The 25,219-nt window shown below is 41.8% G+C and overlaps 1 protein-coding gene across 2 annotated transcripts in view; it reads left to right on the forward strand.

Annotated features, from left to right (window-relative positions):
• Positions 1–25,219, forward strand: part of RTTN (rotatin) — a 259,753-nt gene that overhangs the window by 13,624 nt on the left and 220,910 nt on the right. For both annotated transcript variants that reach the window (XR_008844181.1, XM_056521457.1), the window contains exons 2-4: positions 4,965–5,034; positions 21,144–21,331; positions 22,342–22,516. Coding sequence is in view for 1 of the 2 variants with exons in the window: in XM_056521457.1 (XP_056377432.1) it covers positions 5,004–5,034; positions 21,144–21,331; positions 22,342–22,516 (394 nt within the window). In the remaining variant the exon portion in view is untranslated. The remainder of the gene's footprint in view (positions 1–4,964; positions 5,035–21,143; positions 21,332–22,341; positions 22,517–25,219) is intronic.

Genomic DNA, 25,219 nt, shown 5'->3' on the forward strand with positions numbered 1-25,219 from the left:
AATTTTTGAGGTCTTTTCAAAAAAGGGTTGATCTGATTGGTTGCTATGAAAAAATTGGTCAACTTTTCCTCTGCCCAGATTTTGATAAATCTCCCCCATTATACCCATATTAACCTAAAAATGGTGGCAGGTTTGGCAGTTTTTAACCTAATGTGTATGGTCACCTTTTATAAGAGCTGAAAGAATTTATTAGGTGGTGAGGTGTACTCTGCCCAGTGCATGCCTGGGGGAACCCACCTTACTGACAGCGCATGCTTGTGGAGTACAAGGCACAACAGCACATCCGGAAGAGATGGAGAAGGTTGAAATTGACCTCAAGTGCTCAATAGGATATTTCAGTCGACTCTGGAATTGTTTGGAGACCAGACACTGTCACTCTTCAGGATAGTGGCACTATCCCCCTCATTCTTTAACCCCTTAAGGACGCAGGACGTAAATGTATGTCCTGGTGCGGTGGTACTTAACGCACCAGGACGTACATTTACGTCCTAAGCATAACCGCGGGCATCGGAGCGATGCCCGTGTCATGCGCTGCTGATCGCAGCCAGGGACCCGCCGGCAATGGCGGACGCCCGCGATCTCGCGGGCGTCCGCCATTAACCCCTCAGGTGCCAGGATCAATACAGATCCCAGCATCTGCGGCAGTGCGCGATTTGAATGAATGATCGGGGTTGCTACGGGGATCCGATCATTCATAACTCCGCACGGAGGTCCCCTCTCCTTCCTCCGTGCGGCTCCCGGCGTCTCCTGCTCTGGTCTGTGATCGAGCAGACCAGAGCAGAAGATGACCGATACTGATCTGTTCTATGTCCTATACATAGAACAGATCAGTATTAGCAATCATGGTATTGCTATGAATAGTCCCCTATGGGGACTATTCAAGTGTAAAAAAAAAAAAAAAAAATTAAAAATCCCCTCCCCCAATAAAAAAGTTAAACGTCAGTTTTTTCCTATTTTACCCCCAAAAAGCGTAAAAAAATTTTTTATAGACAATTTGGTATCGCCGCGTGCGTAAATGTCCGAACTATTAAAATAAAATGTTAATGATCCCGTACGGTTAACGACGTGAACGAAAAAAAAAAAGGCCAAAATTCCTACTTTTTAAATACATTTTATAAAAAAAAAAATTATAAAAAATGTATTAAAAGTTTTTTATATGCAAATGTGGTATCAAAAAAAAGTACAGATCATGGCGCAAAAAATGAGCCCCCATAACGCCGCTTATACGGAAAAATAAAAAAGTTATAGGTCATCAAAATAAAGGGATTATAAACGTACTAATTTGGTTAAAAAGTTTGTGATTTTTTTTTAAGCGCAACAATAATATAAAAGTATGTAATAATGGGTATCATTTTAATCGTATTGACCCTCAGAATAAAGAACACATGTCATTTTTACCAGAAATTGTACGGCGTGAAAACGAAACCTTCCAAAATTAGCAAAATTGCGTTTTTCGTTTAAATTTCCGCACAAAAATAGTGTTTTTTGGTTGCGCCATACATTTTATGATATGAGTGATGTCATTACAAAGGACAACTGGTCGCGCAAAAAACAAGCCCTCATACTAGTCTGTGGATGAAAATATAAAAGAGTTATGATTTTTAGAAGGCGAGGAGGAAAAAATGAAAACGTAAAAATTAAATTGTCTTGAGTCCTTAAGGCCAAAATGGGCTGAGTCCTTAAGAGGTTAAAGGCGTTCTCCGCTGCTCCCTCACACCCCTCCATTAAACTTGCATCAAGGGGATGAGTCTATGACATCCCGAGCTCCTGCCGCCGGCTCCAGCGTTCAAAATAGTTTATTCCAAATGCTGAGCAGCGGAGTACCCCTTTTTAAAGGCACTTTCCAGGCTTAGAAAAACATAGCTGTTTTCTTCCAGAAACAGTGCCACTTTTGTCCTCCGATTGTGTGTGGTATTGCAGCTCACTTACATTCAAGTGAATGGTACTGAGCTGTAATACACAATGTAGCAAAAAGAAGCAGCACCTATACAGATTTTGGCGTTTAACCCCTTAAGGACGCAGCACATTTGGGCCTTAAGGACGCCGACAATTTTATTTTTAGGTTTTTGTCTTTTCCTCCTCGCCTTCAAAAAATCATAACTCTTTTATATTTTCATCCACAGACTAGTAAGAGGACTTGTTTTTTGCTTGACCAGTTGTCCATTGTAATGCCATCACTCACTTTACAATAAAGTGTATGGTGCAACCAAAAAAATACTATCTGTGTGGGGAAATTAAAAAGAAAACCGCAATTTTGGAAGGCTTTGTTTTCACGCCGTACAATTTACGGTAAAAATGATGTTTTCTTTATTGTTTGGGTCAATACGATTAAAATGATACCCATGATAACATACTTTTCTATTACTGTTGCGCTTAAATAAAATAAAATCGCAAATCGCTGCAGGCGATCCGATCATCCATTCAAAGTACCGCGATGCTGCAGATGCCATGATCTGTATTGATCACGGCATCTGAGGGGTTAATGGCGGACATCCGTGCGATTGCGGATGTCCGACATTACGGGCGGGTCCCTGGCTGCTATCAGCAGCAGGGACCTGCCGCGCATGACGCGAGCATTGCCTCGATGCTCGCAGTTATGCATAGGGCATAAATGTACGTCCTGGTGCGTTAAGTACCACCTCACCAGGATGTACATTTATGTCCTGCGTTAAGGGGTTACATTTAAATCATATGTAATTACGGTAGGTGCATGCTGTGTTAGTTCCCAACCACCTAGGTCCAAGCATTTGCAAAAGAATAGAAAAAATACTGCAGCACCACCAAAGTGTACATCACCTGCAAAAGTCATTAGTTCTCACCAAAAATCCAAAGCTTCGGCAGTGTCATAATGCCTGTACAGCGCTGTGGAATATGTTGTCTCTATACAAATAAATAAAATAAAAAATAACATAATGCAGCAATGGAGAGCTAGTTCATGTACAGCTTTGTATAGTCCCTTTGTATAATGTCATAGCAGCAGTTTTGGGGTCCCTTTTAATTTTTCTTTAGCAGTAAGTTGGCAAATACAGGTTAAAGTGAAAAAAATTAGAATATCGTGCAAAAGTTCATTTATTTCAGCAAAAACTAATGCATGATGGAGACTCATTACATGCAAGGCAAGATAGTTTAAATGAGAACTCCAGACCATAAAAATTGTCCCCCATAGTGCCGGCAGTAAAAAAATAAAGATGTACATACCTTCCTCCGCTCCCCCGGGGCCTCCGGTAACCGGCTCCGGTCTCCACCGCAATCCACTTCCTGGTTGCCGGTGGTCGGATGAATCAGCCAATCACCAGCCGCAGTGCAGTCAGACTCGGCTGGCGATAGGCTGAGCGGCAGTGTGAGAACACTTCAGGACACAAAATACTTCACTACACCGGCACCTGCGGCCGGGTCTGAAAACGTCACACTGCCGCTCAGCCTATCGCCGGCCGGTCGGACTGCGCTGCGGCTGGTGATTGGCTGATTCATCCGACCACCGGCAACAGGAAGTGGATTGCGGCGAAGACCGGAGCCGGTTACCAGAGGCCCCGGGGGAGCGGAGGAAGGTATGTACATCTTTATTTTTTTACTGCCGGCACTATGGGGGACAATTATGGTCTGGAGCTCTCCTTTATGCCGTGATTTGTCATAATTGTGATGATTCTGTCTTACAGCTCATGAAAACTCCTACCAGGAGATTTTGGAGCACTTCATGCTTCCTTTCCTTTTAAGATGCATTAATGAAATACAATGGACTTTTGCATGATATTCAAATTTTTCATGTTTCACCTTTAAATGCCAAAGTAGGCACAACCAGTACACTTGTTATAAATAATCTTTCGAGCACAGACATGCGGGGAGCTATCCAAACGAGAAGAAAATAGTAGATATCCAGCACAGGTGCTATGTTAAAAAGCTGATCCCCCATTATATATATATATATATATATATATATATATATATATATATATATATATATATATATATATTTTTTTTTTTTAATCAAATATCTTTTTACTCTTTTTCAAACATATTACAAACATCACATAAGGACAACAACCAGTCCTTCGAAGCACATTCTATGGTACAGTAGTAGTCGTAAGCCAATCCTTATACGAATATAGATGTACCAATGACTAATTAGGCAAAGCAAATAGCAATACCATGAACTTAAATTGGGGGGGGAAGGAGGGCAGGTGGGGGAGGGATCACAAAGGGGGGTGTTGGGCTAGAGGAAAGGAAAGAGGGGAAGGAGGGATCGGGTAGGAAATACATACATGGTCATGTGACTACTACCATGAGAGAGAGCGAGGTTAGCACTAAGATGATCATCTGTGGAACAAGCACCGAAGTGGGGAAGCGTATGGGAATCTTTCCAACCAGGAGGAGGATGAACTCTGACAGAGGCACAGCCTTGACCCCATACAAGTGATGGCGAGTTTGAGTGTCTAGAGCTGTACAGGAGTGCTTGTCTACAGTGCTGCGTGACTTCCCACCCAACTACGTGTAAGTGTTCATATATAAACAATACTCCGTGGATCATCCAGATGGGGCGGCTAGACTTCCTTGTCCATGCAAAACTTGGAGACCAGACACGGTTGCCATAGTTTGAGAAACTTGTCACGAGTCGCATTTGTCTGTGTTACATCCTCTCAAATTTACATATTTGGTGTACATTAGTGAGCCACTCCTCTATGGAGGGGGGGGATCAGTTTGTAGCCAGTGGAGAGGTATAATCGATTATGCTGCCATTATAAGGTGCGTGATAAGTGAGTGGTTCCCTGCTGAGTAGCCAAGGCAGGGTAGTCCTAAAAGAGCCGCTGCCCCCATCATATTTAAAAACAACAAAATGCTTGACCTTATGACCCATGTTGAATGTCAACTACTTAACTATCGTGTAGCAGTAAATTGATCCATTGCTACGATTGTAAAATGTATACTTTGTATTGTATAGTCATAGTGTTTGTTTCTTCACTTTTCAGATCCTATTACAGTGAAAAACAAGGATTTAATAAACCATCATGGATCTATCTTCATTAATAAAGAAGCTTGGTAATGATTGATTATTTATTTATTTTTTGGTAGCAATTATTTTAGATTACAATTTCCTTTTACTTGGGTCATTACACATTATATACAGATGTTAATTTAAAATAAAGTTGGTCAAACCCATTAAATGGGCACTCATTAAAATTAATTTTTGCTGTTTCACTTCTTATGGTAAAAAAAAGGAAAAAAAAAACTTTCTAATGTACATTGTTTCAAAATAAATGAATTTTTCTGTTTTTATTGATGTTTACAAAAAAGCTGCCACTAGGTGTTTCCCTACTTGTCCAGAGCACATTTCCTCCATCTCTTGCACAGACTTTGGACTCCTGCTGGCCTGGCAGAAGTAAAAAATCTGGAAATGCAGTCTGGAGTGCTGAGGGTGTGTGTGCAGCCTTATCCAATCATAGCTCATATCACACCCTGAACTGCTCTGGGCTGTGTGTAGCAGAGTAAGGGAGGAAGTTCTCCCCTGTATGGCTTCAGATGATGTCATGCCTGCTGGGGAATGCCCCTTCTAAGTCTGAGAACCTGACTGAGCAATATCGAGGTAGAACACTAAAAAATGCTAAACATAAAGGCAGGGGGTGGTTTATCATGATGGGGGCAGTGAACTGGGAGGATTATAAAATGTAAGAACATGAGGTGCTCTTTAGTGTTTGCCTATGGTATGTTCCCCTCTCTCCCATTTAAAAAAAAATATGCCAATATGTTTTTAGGAAGGTTGAAATAATTGTTCGGCTGACAGGAATCTCTTGTATGGAAAGTTTTAGGCCTAGTTTTATAACTCCTTAAGGGGCACTCTGGTGGAAAACAAATGTTTTCTAATCAACTGGTGCCAGAAAGTTTTTACAGATTTGCAAATTACTTCTATATAATAATCTTAAAGGAAATCTGTCACCAGTGTCACCTGCACTAACCTGTCGGTAGTGCAGGTGACACTGATGAAAACGCTACTTACCTTGTCCTGTTCTGTGCAGGGGATCTCTGGTAATCTCCTGTTAGCTTCATCGCCGGGCCTGGCTTGGGGCACGGGCGGAGCTTGGTGACATCACCGCTTCTGTTCTCTAGCAGTGGGAGAGTAGCAGTGTGATGTCACTAAGCTCCGCCCATGTCCCAAGCCACTGCTGCTCTCTGCTGGGTCGCGCTGCTAGAGAACAGCAGCGGTGACATCACTAAGCAACCTTGATCATACGATATCTGGTAATAACACTTACGCTGCTGTGTGGACGGCGGGAGGGCCCTTCCTCAGATTGGTGCTCTGAAGCTTTGGCAGTCTCTGCAGGATAGAGCAACAGAGCACCGATAACACTGATCAATGTGGAGCCAAATCTCAGCATTAGAGATGAGTGAAGTTACAGTGATTCGATTTGTCACAAACTTCTTGGCTCGGCAGTTGCTGACTTTAGCTTGCTAAATGTGGATACAGTCCTAGGAGAGTCTCTCCTAGGACTGTATGAACCTTTTCCAGCCCACTGGAGCACCTGAAAGCTGGACCAATTTATGCAGGCTAAAGTCAGCAACTGCCAAGCCGAGAAGTTTGTGACGAATCGAATCCCTGTAACTTCGCTCAGCTTTACTCAGCATTAAACAGTGTACGCAATTGCAAGGTTGCATCTTTAGCCCCCTATGGGGACAAAAAAGTTGTTTAGCAAAGGTTAATAAAAGTGAATTAACCCCTTCCCTAATAAAAGTTTGAATCAAACCCCCCCCCCCCCCTTCCTCTTTTTTAAAATAAAATAATGTAGTCAAAAATAAACCTAATCATATGTGGTACCACCACATGCATAAATGTCCGAACTTATAAGATTAGGTAAACCGCACGGTCAATGGCGTACAGGTTAAAAAAAAAGTCCAAAACTGCACATTTTTTGGACACTAAACAAAAAAAATAATAATAATAATAATAAAAAGCGATCAAAGTCTAATCAAAACAAAAATGGTACTGATAAAAACTACAAATCATGATGCAAAAAGTATATTCCCGTATGCAGAAAAATAAGTTATAGGGGTCAGAAGATGACAATTTTAAACATACGAATTTTGGTGCATGTAGTTATAATTTATTTTTTTAAAGTAGTAAAATAAAACCTACATATATTGGGTATCCTTGTGACCGTACAGACCTACAGAATAAAGACATGGTGTCATTTTTTACGAAAAGTGCACTACGTAGAAACTGAGGCCCCCAAAATTTACAAAATGTAATTATTATTTTTTTTGTTTTCAATTTTACCCCACGAATATAATTTTTTTGTTTTTGTTTTCGCTAGAGCTGGGCGGTATGACCAAAAATGTGTATCACGGTATGTTTGCAACTGATGGCGGTTCCACGATATATAATAATGGTATTTCAACCTCCCCCAAATCATGTTACCCGCGAGCGCTGTTCTGCTTCTCCCCCCCCAAATTATCAGCCCAGCGCTGCGTTGTCCCCATAGGGGAACTAATCACGTCACCCGCAAGCATTGCCCTCCTCGTCCTCCTGTTTTTTGCCGGCCGCCGGCGCTGGAACTCTGTACTGTACGCTGTATCCGTAAGCCAGGGCTGCAAAAGATAAACAAAATAAACTTTTCCCCCATTGGAGAGCCGTCAGCCTATCACCGGCTGCAGCGATGTTCCACCTCGGCCGGTGATAGGTTGAACACGCTGTAATGTAAGAAACCGGCTTCGTACTTCTTACATGACAGTGCGCTCAACCTATCACCGGCCGAGGCGGAATATCTCTGCGGCCAGTGATAGGCTGACTGCTCTCCAATGGGGGAAAGTAAGTTAAAGTTTTATTTTGTCTATCTTTTGCAGCCCGGGCATAGGGATACAGTGTACAGTACAGAGTTCCAGCGCTGGCAGCCCGCAGCAAACAGGAGGACGAGGGAGGCAGCACTTGCAGGTGACATGTGATTAGTTCCCCGATGGTGACAGCGCAGCGTTGGGTTGATGATTAATTCATTCCCGAGGGGGAGGGGCCCAACCGGTATTGCGGTATGGGAAAAATTCATATCGTGCAGGACAAAAATTTTGCTATTCAGTATGAACCGGTATACCGCCCAGCACTATGTTTCGCCGTAGATATTGTAATGAAATTATTGATGTCATTACAAATTACAATTGGTGATTCAAAAAAAACAAGCCCTTATATGGGTCTGTAGGTGCAAAATTGAAAGCGTTATGATTTTTAGAAGGTAAAAAATTAAGTGCAAAAATGAAAATTGGCCGGGTCCTCAACCCCTTAAGGACACAGCCCATTTTCACCTCTAGGACGCAGCCCTTTTTTGCACATCTGACCACTGTCACTTTAAACATTAATAACTCTGGAATGCTTTTACTTATCAATCTGATTGTTTTTTCGTGACATATTCTATTTAACATAGTGGTAAATTTTTGTGGTAACTTGCATCCTTTCTTGGTGAAAAATCCCCAAATTTAATGAAAAAAATAGAAAATTTAGCATTTTTCTAACTTTGAAGCTCTCTGCTTGTAAGGAAAATGGATATTCCAAATTTTTTATTTTTATTTGGATTCACATATACAATATGTCTACTTTATGTTTGCATCATAAAATTGACAAGTGTTTACTTTTGGAAGACACCAGAGGGCTTCAAAGTTCAGCAGCAATTTTACAATTTTTCACAAAATTTTCAAACTCGCTATTTTTCATGGACCAGTTCAAGTTTGAAGTGGATTTGAAGGGTCTTCATATTAGAAATACCCCATGAATGACCCCATTACAAAAACTGCACCCCCCCAAAGTATTCAAAATGACATTCAGTAAGTGTTTTAACCCTTTAGGTGTTTCACAGGAAAAGAAGCAAAGTGAAGGAGAAAATTCAAAATCTTCATTTTTTACACTTGCATGTTCTTGTAGAACCAATTTTTGAATTTTTACAAGGGGTAAAAGGATAAAATTTATACTTGAATTTGTAGCCCAATTTCTCTCGAGTAAGCACATACCTCACAGGTCTATGTAAATTGTTCGGCGGGCGCAGTAGAGGGCTCAGAAGCGAAGGAGCGACAAGTGGATTTTGGAGAGTACGTTTTTCTGAAATGGTTTTTGGGGGGCATGTTGCATTTAGGAAGCCCCTATGGTGCCAAAACAGCAAAAAACAAACAAAAAAAAACACATGGCATACCATTTTGGAAACTAGACCCCTTGGGGAACGTAACAAGGAATTAAGTGAGCCTTAATACCCCACAGGTGTTTCATGACTTTTGCATATGTAAAAAAAAAAAAAAAAAAAAAAAAAAAATTTTCACTAAAATGTGTTTCCCCCAAATTTCACATTTTTGCAAGGGTTAATAGCAGAAAATACCCCCCAAAATTTGTAACCCCATCTCTTCTGAGTATGGAGGTACCCCATAAGTTGACCTGAAGTGCACTACGGGCGAACTACAATGCTCAGAAGAGAAGGAGTCATATTTGGCTTTTTGAGAGCAAATTTTGCTCGGGGGGCATGTCGCATTTAGGAAGCCCCTATGGTGCCAGGACAGCAAAAAAAACACATGGCATACCATTTTGGAAACTAGACCCCTTGAGGAACGTAACAAGGGATAAAGTGAACCTTAATACCCCACAGGTGTTTCATGACTTTTGCATATGAAAAAAAAAATTTTTTTTACACTAAAATGCTTGTTTCCCCCCAAATTTTACATTTGTACAAGGGATAATAGCAGAAAATACCCCCCAAAATTTGTAACCCCATCTCTTCTGAGTATGGAAATACCCCATAAGTGGACGTGAAGTGCACTGGGGACGAACTACAATGCTCAGAAGAGAAGGAGCATCATTGAGCTTTTGGAGAGAGAATTTGGCCATGTGCATTTCCAAAGCCCCCCGTGGTGCCAGAACAGTGGACAACCCCCCCCCCCCCCCACATGTGACCCCATTTTTAAAACTACACCCCTCACGGAAGGTAATAAGGGGTGCAGGGAGAATTTACACCCCACTGGCATTTGACGGATCTTTGGAACAGTGGGCTGTGCAAATTAAAAATGTTGTTTTTCATTTTCACAGACCCCTGTTTCAAACATCTGTCATACACCTGTGGGGTGTAAATGCTCACTGTACCCCTTATTACATTCCGTGAGGGGTGTAGTTTTCAAAATGGGATCACATGTGGGTATTTATTGTTTTGCACTTATGTCAGAACCGCTGTAAAATCAGCCACCCCTGTGCAAATCACCAATTTAGACCTCAAATTTACATGGTGCACTCTCCCTTCTGAGCCTTGTTGTGCGTCCCCAGAACACTTTGCGCCCACATATGGGGTATCTCCGTACTCAGGAGAAATTGCGTTACAAATTTTGGAGGCTTTTTTTCTTTTACCGCTTGTGAAATTTTAAAGTATGGGGCAACACCAGTATGTTAGTGTACAAAAATGTTTTTTTTTACACTAACATGCTGGTGTAGACCCCAACTTTACCTTTTCATAAGGGGTAAAAGGAGAAAAAGCCCCCCAAAATGTGTTAGGCAATTTCTCCCGAGTACGGCGAGACCCCATATGTGGCCCTAAACTGTTGCCTTCAAATACGACAGGGCTCCAAAGTGAGAGCGCCATGCACATTTGAGGCCTAAATTAGGGATTTGCATAGGGGTGGACATAGGGGTATTCTATACCAGTGATTCCCAAACAGAGTGCCTCCAGCTGTTGCTAAACTCCCAGCATGCTTGGACAGTCAATGGCTGTCCAGAAATGCTGGGAGTTTTTGTTTTGCAACAGCTGGAGGCTCCGTTTTGGAAACACTGCTGTAGGATACGTTTTTCATTTTTATAGGGGGGGGGGGGGCAGTGTACGTGTGTATATGTAGTGTTTTTACTCTTTATTTTATGTTAGCGTAGTGTTTTTAGGTTACATTCACACTGACGGCGGATTACACTGAGTCTCCCACTAGGAGTTTGAGCTGCGGCTGCAGCTCAAACTTGAAGCGGGGAACTCACTGTAATCCGCCGCCAGTGTGAATGTAACCTGTACATTCACATGGGAGGGGGGGGGGCAAAACTACATCTCCCAGCATGCACTGACAGAACGTGCATGCTGGGAGTTGTAGTTTTGCAACAGCTGGAGGCACACTGGTTGGAAAATACTGAGTTAGGTAATAGAACCTATTACCTAACTCGGTATTTCCCAACCAGTGTGCCTCTAGCTGTTGCAGAACTACAACTCTCGTCATGTACTGATTGCCAAAGGGAATGCTGGGAGATGTAGTTATGCAACAGCTGGAGGCACGCAAGTACAACTCCCAGCATGCCGAGACAGCCATTTGCTGTTCCTGAATGCTGGGAGTTGTAGTTTTGCAAGATTTAGAGGGGTTCAGGCTAGAGATCACTGACAGTGGTATCTAAACTGTGGCCCTCCAGATGTTGCAAAACTACAAATCTCAGCATGCTAAGACAGCAAACTACTGTCTGGGCATGCCGGGAGTTGTAGTTTTGTAACATCTGGAGGGCTACAGTTTAGAGACCACTGTCAGTGATCTCTAGCCTGAACCCCTCTAAATCTTGCAAAACTACAACTCCCAGCATGCCAACACAGCAAACAGCTGTCAAGGCATGGTGGGAGTTGTAGTTTTGCAACATCTGGAGGGCCACAGTTTAGAGACCACTCTCCAAACTGTCGCCCTGCAGATGTTGCTAGGCAACAGACTCCCGGACACGCGGCGCCATACTCGCCTCCACCGCCGCCATGATCACAGCCGCTGTTGATGGGCAGGGGGAGAGCGCTCCCCCTGCAAACACCATAGATGTCGTGATCAGAACTGATCACGGCATCTATGGGGTTAAGGCTGCCGGGACCGGCGCGATCGCGGCCCCTGCAGCTGCGGTGGGACTCGGCGGTGATTGACAGAGCAGGAGATCGCTTGGACGTATGCATACGTCCATTTGCGCGAACGTGTAGTTCGCCTGGACGTATGCATACGTCTAATAGTGGGAAGGGGTTAAAGGGGCACTCCAGCCCTAATGCATCTTATCCCCTATCCAAAGGATAGGGGATAAGATGTATGATCGCGGGGGTCACCTTTTGTGAGCTCTCCATCACGATACTCAGGCCCTGTGGTTGTCATGTTGTGAGATTACCATAATACTGTGGCTAGCTTTTTGTGAACTGGTATTTACTATTTGTTTCCTTCTTTGCCTACAAATCCCATAATTCCATTTTCCTCCCTCCCTTAGATCAGCCACCCCACCCATTGAAACATAAATAAGCTGCATCCATTCAAAAGACCTGTGGTTTTCAATCAGGGTGCCTACAGCTGTTGCCAATTGATCTCTCTCCCACCAGTTGATCGCTCCACCCATTGAAAAAGACAGGCTCCCTGTCATCAGCTGACTAGTGAGTCAGGTCTTTACCGCACTGAAACCTGGGAAAAATCTGAGACAAGTCATTTTGTATGCTGTTTAAAAATAAATATTGGGGTGAAAACTACATAAGAATTGTGAGAAAACCATCACACACAGGTACAGACACTATATTAGGAACTACACTAACTTTACAGCCCCTGTAGCATAGTCAAATAATTCCTGGAATTCCCCTTTAATGCCAAAATGGGCTTGGTCCTTAAGGGGTTAAGGGTAGCTACAAAAATAGTGTCTTGCAATAAATAATTGCATATTTTTTTTTTTTTTTTTTTTAAACCTCAATTTGACCAGTCAGATTCATGGATATTACCCACCAACTAAGGGAGACTAAACCCCACTAATAAAATTAAGCAAAATGAAGGGCGGTGATGCGCTGCATAGTCTTCAGATGTTGAGGTGGGCAGATATCCAACAGGACCGCCCATCAATATTACTGCCTCTCCTCATGAGTGGAATACAAGCTCTAGTGTTGGGCCTAGCATGTCCTATGGAACACTTGTGCCACTACAAAATTGGCCCATAGGTGACTTACGAAGGTCCGAGAGAACTTTCTTAAGACTGCGCTCTACCCTCTTCCTAAACCTGCCATGAAAAAAACTTTCCGTCAAGAAACCTCTAGATGTCCAAACAAGCTTGGGCACAACCTCAGAAAAAAATTAGAAACAGAGTCAAGAAACAAGCATTTATCATGCTTTATCTGGAATGAAATCAAGGGTCCTGACCTTTTCCTTCATTCTAACCCCTAACCCATAAATTATTAATATACCAGGAGAAAAAACAGCTTTATTTGTAAGAAATGTGAAGTTCTCTTTTTTTTTTGTTAAAATGCCAACTCAAAAGAAACCAACAATTTCCACTCTAGAAACATTCTCTGAATAACATCATTCTGCTGCCCACTCCTAGGCTCTAAATATAAAAGAAAAACCTAAAGTCTGGCTAGAAGTCTCCCTGTGACCTAGGAGAAAATAAACTTGTTAGCTAATGATTAATTCAAGCCTAACATAAATTTAAACTCCTATACCCATCTGCTAATCCTTTTGATTAATTCCCAAGAGTCACCTCTGTTGCTGCTCTGATTCTAAATATACAGTCATCATACAGGAAAAATGCAGCATCCATATTTAGCCTAATAGCCAACTAATGCTTTATTGCCTAAATCAGAAACAGTATATTGATTAATAGTCAGCCAGGACCCTTTCCTTGACTGGTCAGTTTTTGACATTCTACTTAAATGGGTACTCCGATGCAAAACATTTTTTAAATTAACGGGTGCCAGAAAGTTAAACAGATTTGTAAATGACTTCTTCTATTAAAAAATCTTTACCCTTCCAGTACTTTTTAACAGCTGTATGCTACAGAGGAAATTCTTTTATTTTTTAATTTCTTTTTTGTCTTGTCCACTGTGTTCTCTACTGACACCTCTGTCAGTGTCAGGAACTGTCCAGAGCAGCATAGGTTTGTAATGGGGATTTTCTCCTGCTCTGGACAGTTCCTGATACAGGCATCAGCAGAGAGCACTGTGGACAAGACAAAAAAAATTTCAAAAGATAATTTCCTCTAGCATACAGCTGCTAAAATGTATTGTAAGGGGAATTTTTTTTTTTTTTTTTTTTTTTTTTTTTTTAATATAGAGAAGACACTTAAATCAATCTGGCACCAGTTGATATATATATATTTATATAAAAAAAAAAAAATATTCCACCGGAGTACCCCTTTCACCTTGCTACCACAGCCGGGTTAAGCTTATTTATTTTTATTTTTTTTTGATTACCATGGCTCTACCCTGCATGGAGTTGTGGGGTCAGCACATGCTCACTGCATTGTCTGTGAAAGCACAGATATATCTTGTATATTGCTGGTGCTCCCATAGACATGGAGTGCCTGCTCACCCCCACCGCTCCATGCCGGGGAGAGCCAAGGGCCCCTTTCTGGAAATCACGGGGGAGCCCAGCAGTCAGACCCCTGTGTCAGACACTTATCGCCTGTAACCCTTTAAATGTTAGTAAATCTGTCTAGGGGGAATGAAACAGCTGATGAAGCTGTTTAAGGTTTTTTGGTCTTCATATTTTCAGCTCTCTTAAAACATTTAGACACAGATTGTACTCTGCTACAAGAGGAGGACTGTCAGGCCCAAGGCCTGATTATTAAAATCATATATGTGTATTATAAATTATATCTGTGTATAAACTAAGACATGGATGAGGGGTCATTCAGACTGTGTTTTGTGTATTGCATTTTATTGGAGGTCTGGCTGTCTTGGTATCTCCTTTTTGAAGTTGTGCACTCTGGTCCCATCATATAATCAAACAGATAAGGGGCCAGGATGAGAGAAGACCAGAGGGGAGGGGGGAATGGAGTCTCCCTCCCAAGAAAGCAGATATGTTATTTAAAACAATGCTAGACTCAAAGTTGGTTGTTAAATGCTGGGCAAGAAGCTGACAAGACCATCCTAAGAACAGCTGAAACTCACTCTCTTGGAACTGCTATACCATCATGCTGTAAGAACTTCATCTTTTGTTTTCTGAACTTGCCTTGCTAACTGTTTTTATAAATTTTTGTAACTGTATGTCATTTGTTCCTGTATTTTTATATATATATATATATAGCACTGTGATACCTTTTATCAGATTAAATGTTTAATCAGCTCTGGTCTTTGATCTCTAAATATATGAGCTCACCTTTCTAAAGGCAGCTCTGGTGGAAACACGTTTATCTAAGGGTTAATTTGGTGACTTGCTGGGACTAGTAGTGGATACCCAGAGGTCTGGCGCCTTTAACCCTTGCACCATCACACTCTCTCTAATGTCTTGGCTGGACCGATAGGGTGTAATCGTGAAAAGGACTCTTGCAATTGGTAGCCTATTTACACTCCGTTAAGAGTCATTGTTCGCAAAGCATGCTCCCTTCCTCAGTAAGCCATGACTGAATGTACTTTTCTCAGATTAGGAGCTTTTTTTTTTTCTGCGGCAGCATCTGACTATGCCACAGCTCCACATCTTGTTGGTCCTACAAATCCACACCAGTATGCTGCTAAAATACACAAATGAAACACCAAAACTATTTCGCGGCATATACAGTCATGGCCGCAAATGTTGACACCCCTGAAATTTTTCTAGGAAATGAAGTATTTCTCACAGAAAAGGATTGCAGTAACATATGTTTTGCTATACACATGTTTATTCCCTTTGTGTGTATTGGAACTAAACCAAAAAGGGAGGAAAAAAAGCAAATTGAACATAATGTCACACCAAACTCCAAAAATGGTCTGGACAAAATTATTGGCACCCTTAACTTAATATTTGGTTGCACACCCTTTGGGGGGAAAAAAAAACCTGAAATCTGTTGCTTCCTATAACCATCAATAATCTTCTTACACCTCTCAGGGGGAATGTTGGACCACTCTTCCTTTGCAAGTTGCTCCAGGTCTCTCTTATTGGAAGGGAGCCTTTTCCCAACAGCAATTTTAAGATCTCTCCACAGGTGTTTTCATGGGATTTAGATCTGGACTCATTGCTGGCCACTTCAGAACTCTCCAGCGCTTTGTTGCCATTCATTTATGGGTGCTTTTTGCCATAGGTTTGGGGTCATTGTCCTGCTGGAAGACCCAAGATCTCCGACTCAAACCCAGCTTTCCAACACTGGGCTGTACAGTGTAATCCAAAATTCATTGATAATCCTCAGATTTCATAATGCCCTACATTCAAGGCACCCAGCGCCAGAGGCAGCAAAACAACCCCAAAACATATTGAATCTCCACCATATTTCACTGTAGGTACTGTGTTCTTTTCTTTTGTAGGCCTCATTCCATTTTTGGTAAACAATAGAATGATGTGATTTACCAAAAAGCTCTATCTTGGTCTCATCTGTCCACAAGACGTTTTCCCAGAAGGATTTTGGCTTACTCAAGTTCACTTTGGCAAAATTTAGTCTTGCCTTTTTTTTTTTAAATTAACGTTTTATAAATTTTTCAAAGTACAAAAAGTTCACGTAAGGTACAAAAACACAATCAATAAACAGGCCTCGTAAGAAACGCGGTTGTCGATAGGGTGCACACATATGATGCGTACCATCACTGTATAAAGTCAGGTATTCAGTAACAAGACAGGATGTTGAATACATTAAAGTAAATATTTAAAGACACGACAAATCAAACATCAATTATTCAACTCAAGGCACATGGTCCGAGCTTCTATGTGATACAGTAGATAGGGTAGATACAATCAACAACAATGTGGTTGGTGTAAGCAACGTATGGGAAGAAGGGGAGATGAGGACAGAAAGAAGGGGGAAGAAGAGACAGGAAAGGGTTCCAAAGGGACAGAAGGGAATGGGAACGACTACTAGGTTCGTAAGAAAGAGGTTTTAAGACTTACCCAGCGGGTCAGGAGGGCTTCAGAACAACATTGCAAAGCAATGAGGCATGGTGGTTATTTGTGAAAAATGGTCTGTTTAGGTAGGGGGAGCACCGGAAACCGGGTATGCTGTAGGGTTTGGGGGACATACGTTGTCCCCCATAAGATGCATGGACATATAGTCCCTAGAGGATGTGAAATGTGTCCAAGGGTGCCAGATGGTGTTATATTTGTCTATCTGATTTTTGGAGTCGGCTAGCAATTTTTCCATCCTGTGTAGATGGGAGGATTCTTGGAGCCAAGAGGTAATGGAAGGGGGAAGTTGCGATTTCCAAAGTCTTGGAATTACCGTTCTGGCCGCAAGCCTGGCCACTTCTTTAGTGGAAGAGATGTATTGGGGGAGCCAAAGTAAGAATTTTGGGTTTTGATTAAATATAGTACCCTCAAATTGTACCCATTGTTTGTCTGTATAATTGTGAAAGCAATCTAGTACACGGGAGAGGACGGCAGCCAGGTAATACGAGAGGGGGTCAGGCATCTCCAAACCCCCCTCTCTTTTCCTTCTAATCAATATGGTGCGGGCCAGTCTTGATGGTTTGTGCATCCATACAAATCCAGAGCTGAGAGAGGAGAGTTCCTTGAAATAGGATCTGGGTATTAGGCAGGGAATACAGGAGAAAAGATATGAGACAAGGTAGCATATTCATTTTCAGGATATTTACCCTCCCCAGCCAAGAAAAGTCTCTCCGCTCCCATCTGGACAAGTCGGATTTGAGAGAGTAGAAGAGTGGTGTAGTCTTGCCTTTTTATGTCTGTCAGCAGTGGGGTCCTCCTGGCTCTCCTGCCATAGTGTTTCATTTTATTTAAATGTCGACAGTTTGTGCTGACACTGATGCTCCCTTAGCCTGCAGGACAGCTTGAATATCTTTGGAACTTGTTTGGGGCTGCTTATCCACCATCCAGACTATCCTGCGTTGACACCTTTCATCAATTTTTCTCTTTCATTCACGCCCAGGGAGATAAGCTACAGTGCCATGGGTTGCAAACTTCTTGATAATGTTGGGCACTGTGAACAAAGACAAATCTAGATCTCTGGAGATGGACTTTTAACCATGAGATTGTTATGTTTTCGTAATTTTGGTTCTCAAGTCCTCAGACAGTTCTTTTCTCCTCTTTCTGTTGTCCGTGCATAGTGTGGCACACACACACACACACAATGCAAAGACTAAGTGAACTTCTCTCCTTTTTATCTGCTTTTCAGGTGTGATTTTTATATTGCCCACACCTGTTACTTTCCCCAGGTGAGTTTAAGGCCACATCACATGCTTGAAACAATCTTATTTTTCCACAATTCTCAAAGGGTTCCAATAATTTTGTCCAGCCCATTTTTGGAGTCTGTTGTGACATTATGTCCAATTTACTTTTTTTTTCCTTCCTTTTTTGGTTTAGTTCCAGTACACACAAATGGAATAAACATGTGTAAAGCAAAACGTGTTACTGCAATCCTTTTCTGTGAAAAATACTTAATTTTCTAGAAAAATTTCAATGGTGCCAACGTTTACGGCCATGACTGTATTACACTGTACAAAATGTATTTCTTTATACAGTGTAATGCATGCCATGAATAGGAGTGTAAAAAATTCAACATTTCCTAGCGTTTAATTTGTTGATTTTAAGCAGCACATTTGCCCTTCTGCTCCACGGGAGGTTTCTGTCCTCCCTGAGCTCGCCTTTGTAGTGTTTATTTTTGTCATTTTTGCACAGAGCTGGGAAAAAAACACCACAAGCCAAATAGAATTTTTTTTCTAAAGTTGTGATTTCAGTTAAAATGATGCAGTAGCCAGGAAGTTATGATTTGCGACTTTTCAGTTTGTTGCATATTTTGGCGCATCTACGCTTATTTAGGCGCAATTCTACACCAGTTCTCAGTTGGCAGCATTATTAAAAAGTCGCACCGGTTTAAAAGTCACACACAAAGTTGCAGATAAATGTGATCAGCACCAGATTTATCCCATGCCCTGCGCCGTGTAATACATTTGGGGCAGGTACACAGTTTCCATGAGAATTAATGGAGTAAAAAGATGTTCACCTCCTCCACTTTTCATGCATACCCCCTGTTATCCTCAAATTACTCTGGCATTCTACCATACCCCCAAATTTTTCTAATGGCATTTTGATTGTAAGCCCCAATGTGATCGAGAAAGATCTATGTACAGCACTGTGGAATAAGTTATGTAAATGAATAAAATTATAAAAACAGCAACACTGCATGTCAGCCTCTTGTGAACCTATCGTACTAGCCTACAATAGGCAAATTCATATCCCTGTTATTGAATGGATTCTAAATGTCTGTCCACTACTTCTATTGAGGATCAGTAACAGTCATTTGTATGTTATGTAATTAAACCAGTAACCAACTGTACTACACACAACAATAACCACATGACAGGCAGTGAGCTTTAGATAAACAAAAAACCTAAGTGGTTTGAAAGGAACACAGAGTTTACCCCCTGGTGGCTATTGCACTGCACATACCAATCTCATACACAGATCATTGACACGGCAAAGATCAGTGTAATCGGCGGTCGATTTCTCAAGTCTGGATTCTATCCTTTGATTCAATCGCTGACTGAAGCAGGTGAGGGGACCTCCGCTCGTGTTCTAGCTCACCTGGACTTCGCGATTTCACCGTAATGGTCCCGATCAGCCCGACTGAGCTGCTGGGAAGCTTTTACTTTCATTTTAGAAGAATCTTTCAACTTTTGAATGCCGCATCTAAAGAGTTAATAGCGCGCGGCACAATGATCGGTGCCGCACACTATTAGCCCAGGGTCCCGGCTGTCATTAGCCGCTGGGACCGACCTGATATGACGCATTTTATACCGGGACCGAGTGCAGGGCTTACAGGCACTCCCTGCGTCCTTAAGAGGTTAAACAGTCACACAGCCTTGATAGATCACACGTAAGCAAAACCCAGGAAACCGGTTGCAGGGCTTACAGGTACGCCCTGTGTCTTTAAGAGGTTAAATAGTTGCATAACCTTGATAAATCACACATAAGCCAAACCCAGGAAACCCGCTTACAAAAGCATTTTTTTTAAAGCAGAAAAGTTTTCACTTATGTTAATAGCTGAAGTTATTTATCTGCCCTTTTGCCAGTGGCATTGCTAGAGAGTAGTGGGGATTGTGTGTGTGTGTGGGGGGTGGGGGTGGCGTACCGCATCAGGTGACACCCTGACTGGCCTGCCTGGCACAAAATAGCTGCACTCCAACTATCCCGCAACAACCCATCCACCCTCCTCAGAAATGTAAAAATATTAAAAACATTCTATGCCGCACCACGAATATCCGTACTCTGGAGTTTTATTTTGTTTAATTTTGAGCCCGCATTTTGTGATGTGTGTGGGTGGAGTCTTGCGTCGCTGCGCTGAGGCTGGAGTTTACGTCAGGAAGGAAGACAGTGCAGCACCAACAGGCTCATAATCAATAGTGAAGCCACAAAAAAAGGCTTGGTACGCTACCCACCCCAACATGTTTATCAAGCTGTATTACTATGGATGTTTCTCTTTTTTTTATTTTATTTATTCATTTATTTTTTTCAAGGAAAACTTTTAGTGCCACGTATGGGTTATTTATGTAGTATGTAAAAATTCTTACACAATTATTTTGTGCCTTATTCTATTTTAACACAACATTAGTTTTAAATTTTAGTGGGTACACCAGCATGTACGTGTCCTTAAATTAACAAGGTGTGCAGTGTGTATTTTCAACCTTAAAATTAATAGTTTAGTTATAATAATAATTTTTTTTTCTATAATTAACAATGTAGTAGCTTTGTTTCATGATGCAGAACAAGAACAGTTGTTAAAGAGGGTGTTAATTTCCTTTTCTGCAGATGTATGCACTTTCTGTAAGCCAGGTTGGACCTGGAATACATATGCGACTTAAATGGAGATGCAACTTTTCTTCTTCATAAATAGCGACTATCGCATTTGATAAATACATGACCACTGCAAAGGGAAAAAAAGCTATGTGAGCAGACTTAGATTTTTGCTTCCTCCAAAGCTCATTTCTGAAAAGTATAGAAAATTCCATGTATAGAAAAGTTGCACGTGTGCAAGTACATGCAACTTTTTTACGCAAAAAAATCTACTATGGAGCTTGATAAATCTCCCTCAATATGTTTAGTGATTCATGTCATGAGATAGCCGGCCTCTCTCAATAACTTGACATCACGAGCTTCCCACATGAAATGTAAAAGCTATCTGAGGGCCTTATTACACGGAGTGATTGACGCTTGCGCACAACATCTCTCTTCAGCAACATGTGATTTGTAATGTTTATAAAGTATTATAGAGGTAAATTTAGTTTTTCATTTTTAAGCGTTTTCCTTGTTTTTCTCTACCTCAGGCCACCATCTTACAGAAATTCGAGAAAGAACACTTAAAAATATACTTTGTAAATTAGACCATAACATTCTTACTCCTTCTGATCTAATACAAGAAAAGTCATTGTTTGTATGTCTTCTTGAATGGTTCAACTTCCCTACGGTTCCAATGAAGGATGAAGTACTACAGCTTCTAAATAAGTTGGTTAAGGTGCGTATTTAACAACCTAAGTATGCTTTATATGAGCACATTGGTAAAAGCGCGTGCTCACTGCGCAGGTGCAGTACTAGAGGAAGGGAGGGGCGCATGCGCTGTAACAGCATTGTAGTAATCTGGGGGGGGGGGGGGGGGGTTAAAATCTCATGATAGTTGCGCTTTAAAGACCAGCCTGTGAGATGCTGGTCCTATTAAATTCCCTCTTTGTTCCCCTCCAGAAACATTGATTCAAGGGAAGAACCCTTGTGTAATATAGCATGAAGTGGAGCATATGTGGAATAAAAAAAGCTGTGTGGCTCTTTATAAATCAGACTGGAGTAGGGGCCCATAGCAGTCTTTTGGTTCCTATTATAGGTCTTAACAACATGGATGCATGTAGCCTCAGTAATGTTAAGTATTAAAGGGGTACTCCAGTGAAAAAAAAATGGTTTTTAAATCAACTGGTGTCAGAAAGTTATACAGATTTGTAAATTCATTCTATTTAAAAATGTTAAGCCTTCCAGTACTTATAAGCTGTTCTATGCTCTCAAGGTGTGGTGTTCTTTCTAGTCTGACCTGCTCTCTGCCGACACCTCTGTCCATGTCAGGAACTTACCTCCCACACACTTAAGTAGAAGATAAGATGGTTACCCAATGCCACATTATGCAATCAATGGCATTGGCTTTCTGGCCCTGTTCACATTATAGTGATGGAAAGGCCATCAATTATGAAGTCCTGGAAACCCCTATAATTTTCCTTTTTACAGTGGCAATTAATGTGTAGTGAACTTGCCAAAATCAATGAGCAGTCTATGTAATGAGATGGGTCCCCTCGACCGTGTATAGACTTTGTACAGGTTCTCTGCCGTGGCTAATATAGTATAATCCAGACCAATATACTCCCCTCTAATATATGGTATGCATATACCCTTGCAGAACTGTGATGAGCCAGTAAAAAAGTTAGCTCCCCTGTCTATTGAGAGTGATCTGTATTACATATATTCTACATTTTATTTTATTTGCAGTATTCTGTAGCAGCTCAATGGTTAATTGATATTGGTGCAGTGGATTTCTTGTCTCAACTTCGACCAAATTTGGAGCCAAATCTACAAGCTTTAGTGGATGATATTTTGGATGGCCTTTTCCTTCTTCCCACAGAAATGCCATGCAATACATCATGGCAGGCACAGGACTATCCAGGTAATTAAGTGTTGCCAAGTTTTTTTCCTTTTTACAGCTGTAATTTTACAGCAGGCACAAATATTTGATGCGTATATTTTTGTTTTCACTTTTTGCTTATAACAGTAGTGGCTCCTGCTTTACATGAATCAGCAACTTGTATCATATGGGTTTTATGTTAAAAACTCTGTGCAGAAAGTGTGTTCCATGTGTATTGTTAGTGCCAATCTCAGTCGAGGGTGGGCCAGAATACTCTGTGCATGTTGGCTTTAAGTGATGACAGCGGGACCAGAAGGGGCTTAAAGGGGTACTCCGCCCCTAGACATCTTATCCCCTATCCAAAGGGTAGGGGATAAGATGTCTGATCGCGGGGGTCCCACCGCTGGGGACCCCCGCAATCTCCCTGCTGCACCCAGCGTTCGTTTAGAGCATCGGGTGCAGCGCCGGATGCTCGTGACGTCCCAGCCACGCCTCCTCAATGCAAGTCTATAGGAGGGGGCATGACGGCCGTCACTCCCCCTCCCATAGACTTGTATTGAGGGAGTGTGACCGTGACCTCATGAGCGGGGCATGACCGTGACGTCAGGAGCCTCTGCCCCGCATAGCCAGTCATCCGGCATGGAGCAAAGTTCGCTCCGTGCATCGGATGTCTGTGGTGCTGCAGCAGAGATCAGACATCTTATCCTCTGTCCTTTTGGATAGGGGATAAGATGTCTAGGGGCGGAGTACCCCTTTAAAAAGCACACACACACCTCGTCTCTGGAATTGACACACTGCATCCAAATGGGTATACCTCCATAAAGCTCAGAAACCACCTCCCAGACACTCTCTTGGCTTGCTTTGGCCAAAAAGGTTGCACAAACTAAAGCAGTGCTGATTTTTCAGACTCAGCCTTGTTCTTTTTAAATCTGGAAAAAATCCAACACAATTCTCTCAGTTCCGTGCTAATTGTTAGGGATCTTCAGCCCAGAGATCTTTTCATCCCATGAAAAAAGAAGAAACTCTCTTGTCTTCTGCAGAAATGGGCCTCCTAACATCATGTCCAGAGGTCTGCAGCTAGAAGTCCTGCAGAAGTGAGACAGCATGAAATCCTCCCATAATAATCCTTTTTTTATTTTTTATTTTTTCCTTTCCTCCAAAAGCCAGGATGACTCATTGAGTGGTGCATAAAAAGTGCAGTGCCAAAGTAGGGGTCCTGTGGTCAATGTTATATATGTCACAAGAGATGCCAGTGCTTGGGATATGCAAGCTCATTGCAGCTATTTATTCTACTAAGGCTCAGGGGCAAATCACTTGTTCCAGACCTCCTCAATCTTCAGGGAGTTGTTTGCAGTTTACTTAAACAAATGGAGGCATCAAATCCCGATCCCTTATGTATCTTATATATTTTTGCTGGCCGATCATCATCTACTATCCTAAACTGCAATTGATAAGAACAGCCGACCAACTTTCTGTTCTTACTAATTTCTGGAAAAACTTTTGAGCTGGCTTGAAAATACTGAATTGTATATACATTGGTCACTGCCTTATCTCCTTAACCCCTTAAGGACCGGAGGTTTTTCCGTTTTTGCATTTTCGTTTTTTGCTCCTTGCCTTTAAAAAATCATAACTCTTTCAAATTTACACCTAAAAATCCATATGATGGCTTATTTTTTGCGCCACCAATTCTACTTTGTAATGACGTCAGTCATTTTGCCCAAAAATCTATGGTAAAGCGGGGAAAAAAATCATTGTGCGACAAAATTGAAAAAAAAAACGCTGTTTTGTAACTTTTGGGGGCTTCCGTTTCTACGTAGTACATTTTTCGGTAAAAATGACACCTGATATGTATTCTGTAGGTCCATACGATTAAAATGATACCCTACTTATATAGGTTTGATTTTGTCGGACTTCTGGAAAAAATCATAACTACATGCAGGAAAATTAATACGTTTAAAATTGTCATCTTCTGACCCCTATAACTTTTTTATTTTTCCGTGTATGGGGCGGTATGAGGGCTCATTTTTTGCGCCGTGATCTGAAGTTTTTAACGGTACCATTTTTGCATTGATAGGACTTATTGATCATTCTTTTTATTTTTATATGATATAAAAAGTGACCAAAAATGCACTATTTTGGACTTTGGAATTTTTTTGCGCGCACGCCATTGACCGAGCGGTTTAATTAATTATATATTTTTATAATTCGGACATTTCCGCACGCGGTGATACCACATGTTTATTTTTATTTACACTGTTTTTTTTTTTTATTGGAAAAGGGGGGTGATTCAAACTTTTAATAGGGGAGGAGTTAAATGATATTTATTCACTTTTTTTTTTCACTTTTTTTTTTGCAGTGTTATAGGTCCCATAGGGACCTATAACGCTGCACACACTGATCTTCTATGTTGATCACTGGTTTCTCATAAGAAACCAGTGATCATTGATTCTGCCGCATGACTGCTCATGCCTGGATCTCAGGCACTGAGCAGTCATTCGGCGATCGGACAGCGAGGAGGCAGGAAGGGGTCCTCCCGCTGTCCTGTGAGCTGTTCGGGATGCCGCGATTAGCCGCGGCTATCCCGAACAGCCCGACTGAGCTAGCCGGGAACTTTCACTTTCACTTTTAGCCGCGCGGCTCAGCTCTGAGCGCGCGGCTAAAGGGTTAATAGCGCGCGGCGCCGCGATCGGCGCTGCGCGCTATTAGAGGCGGGTCCCGGCTTCACTATGACGCCGGGCCCGCCAT

Source organism: Hyla sarda, chromosome 5, assembly GCF_029499605.1.
Source record: "Hyla sarda isolate aHylSar1 chromosome 5, aHylSar1.hap1, whole genome shotgun sequence".
Lineage (NCBI taxonomy): Eukaryota > Metazoa > Chordata > Amphibia > Anura > Hylidae > Hyla > Hyla sarda.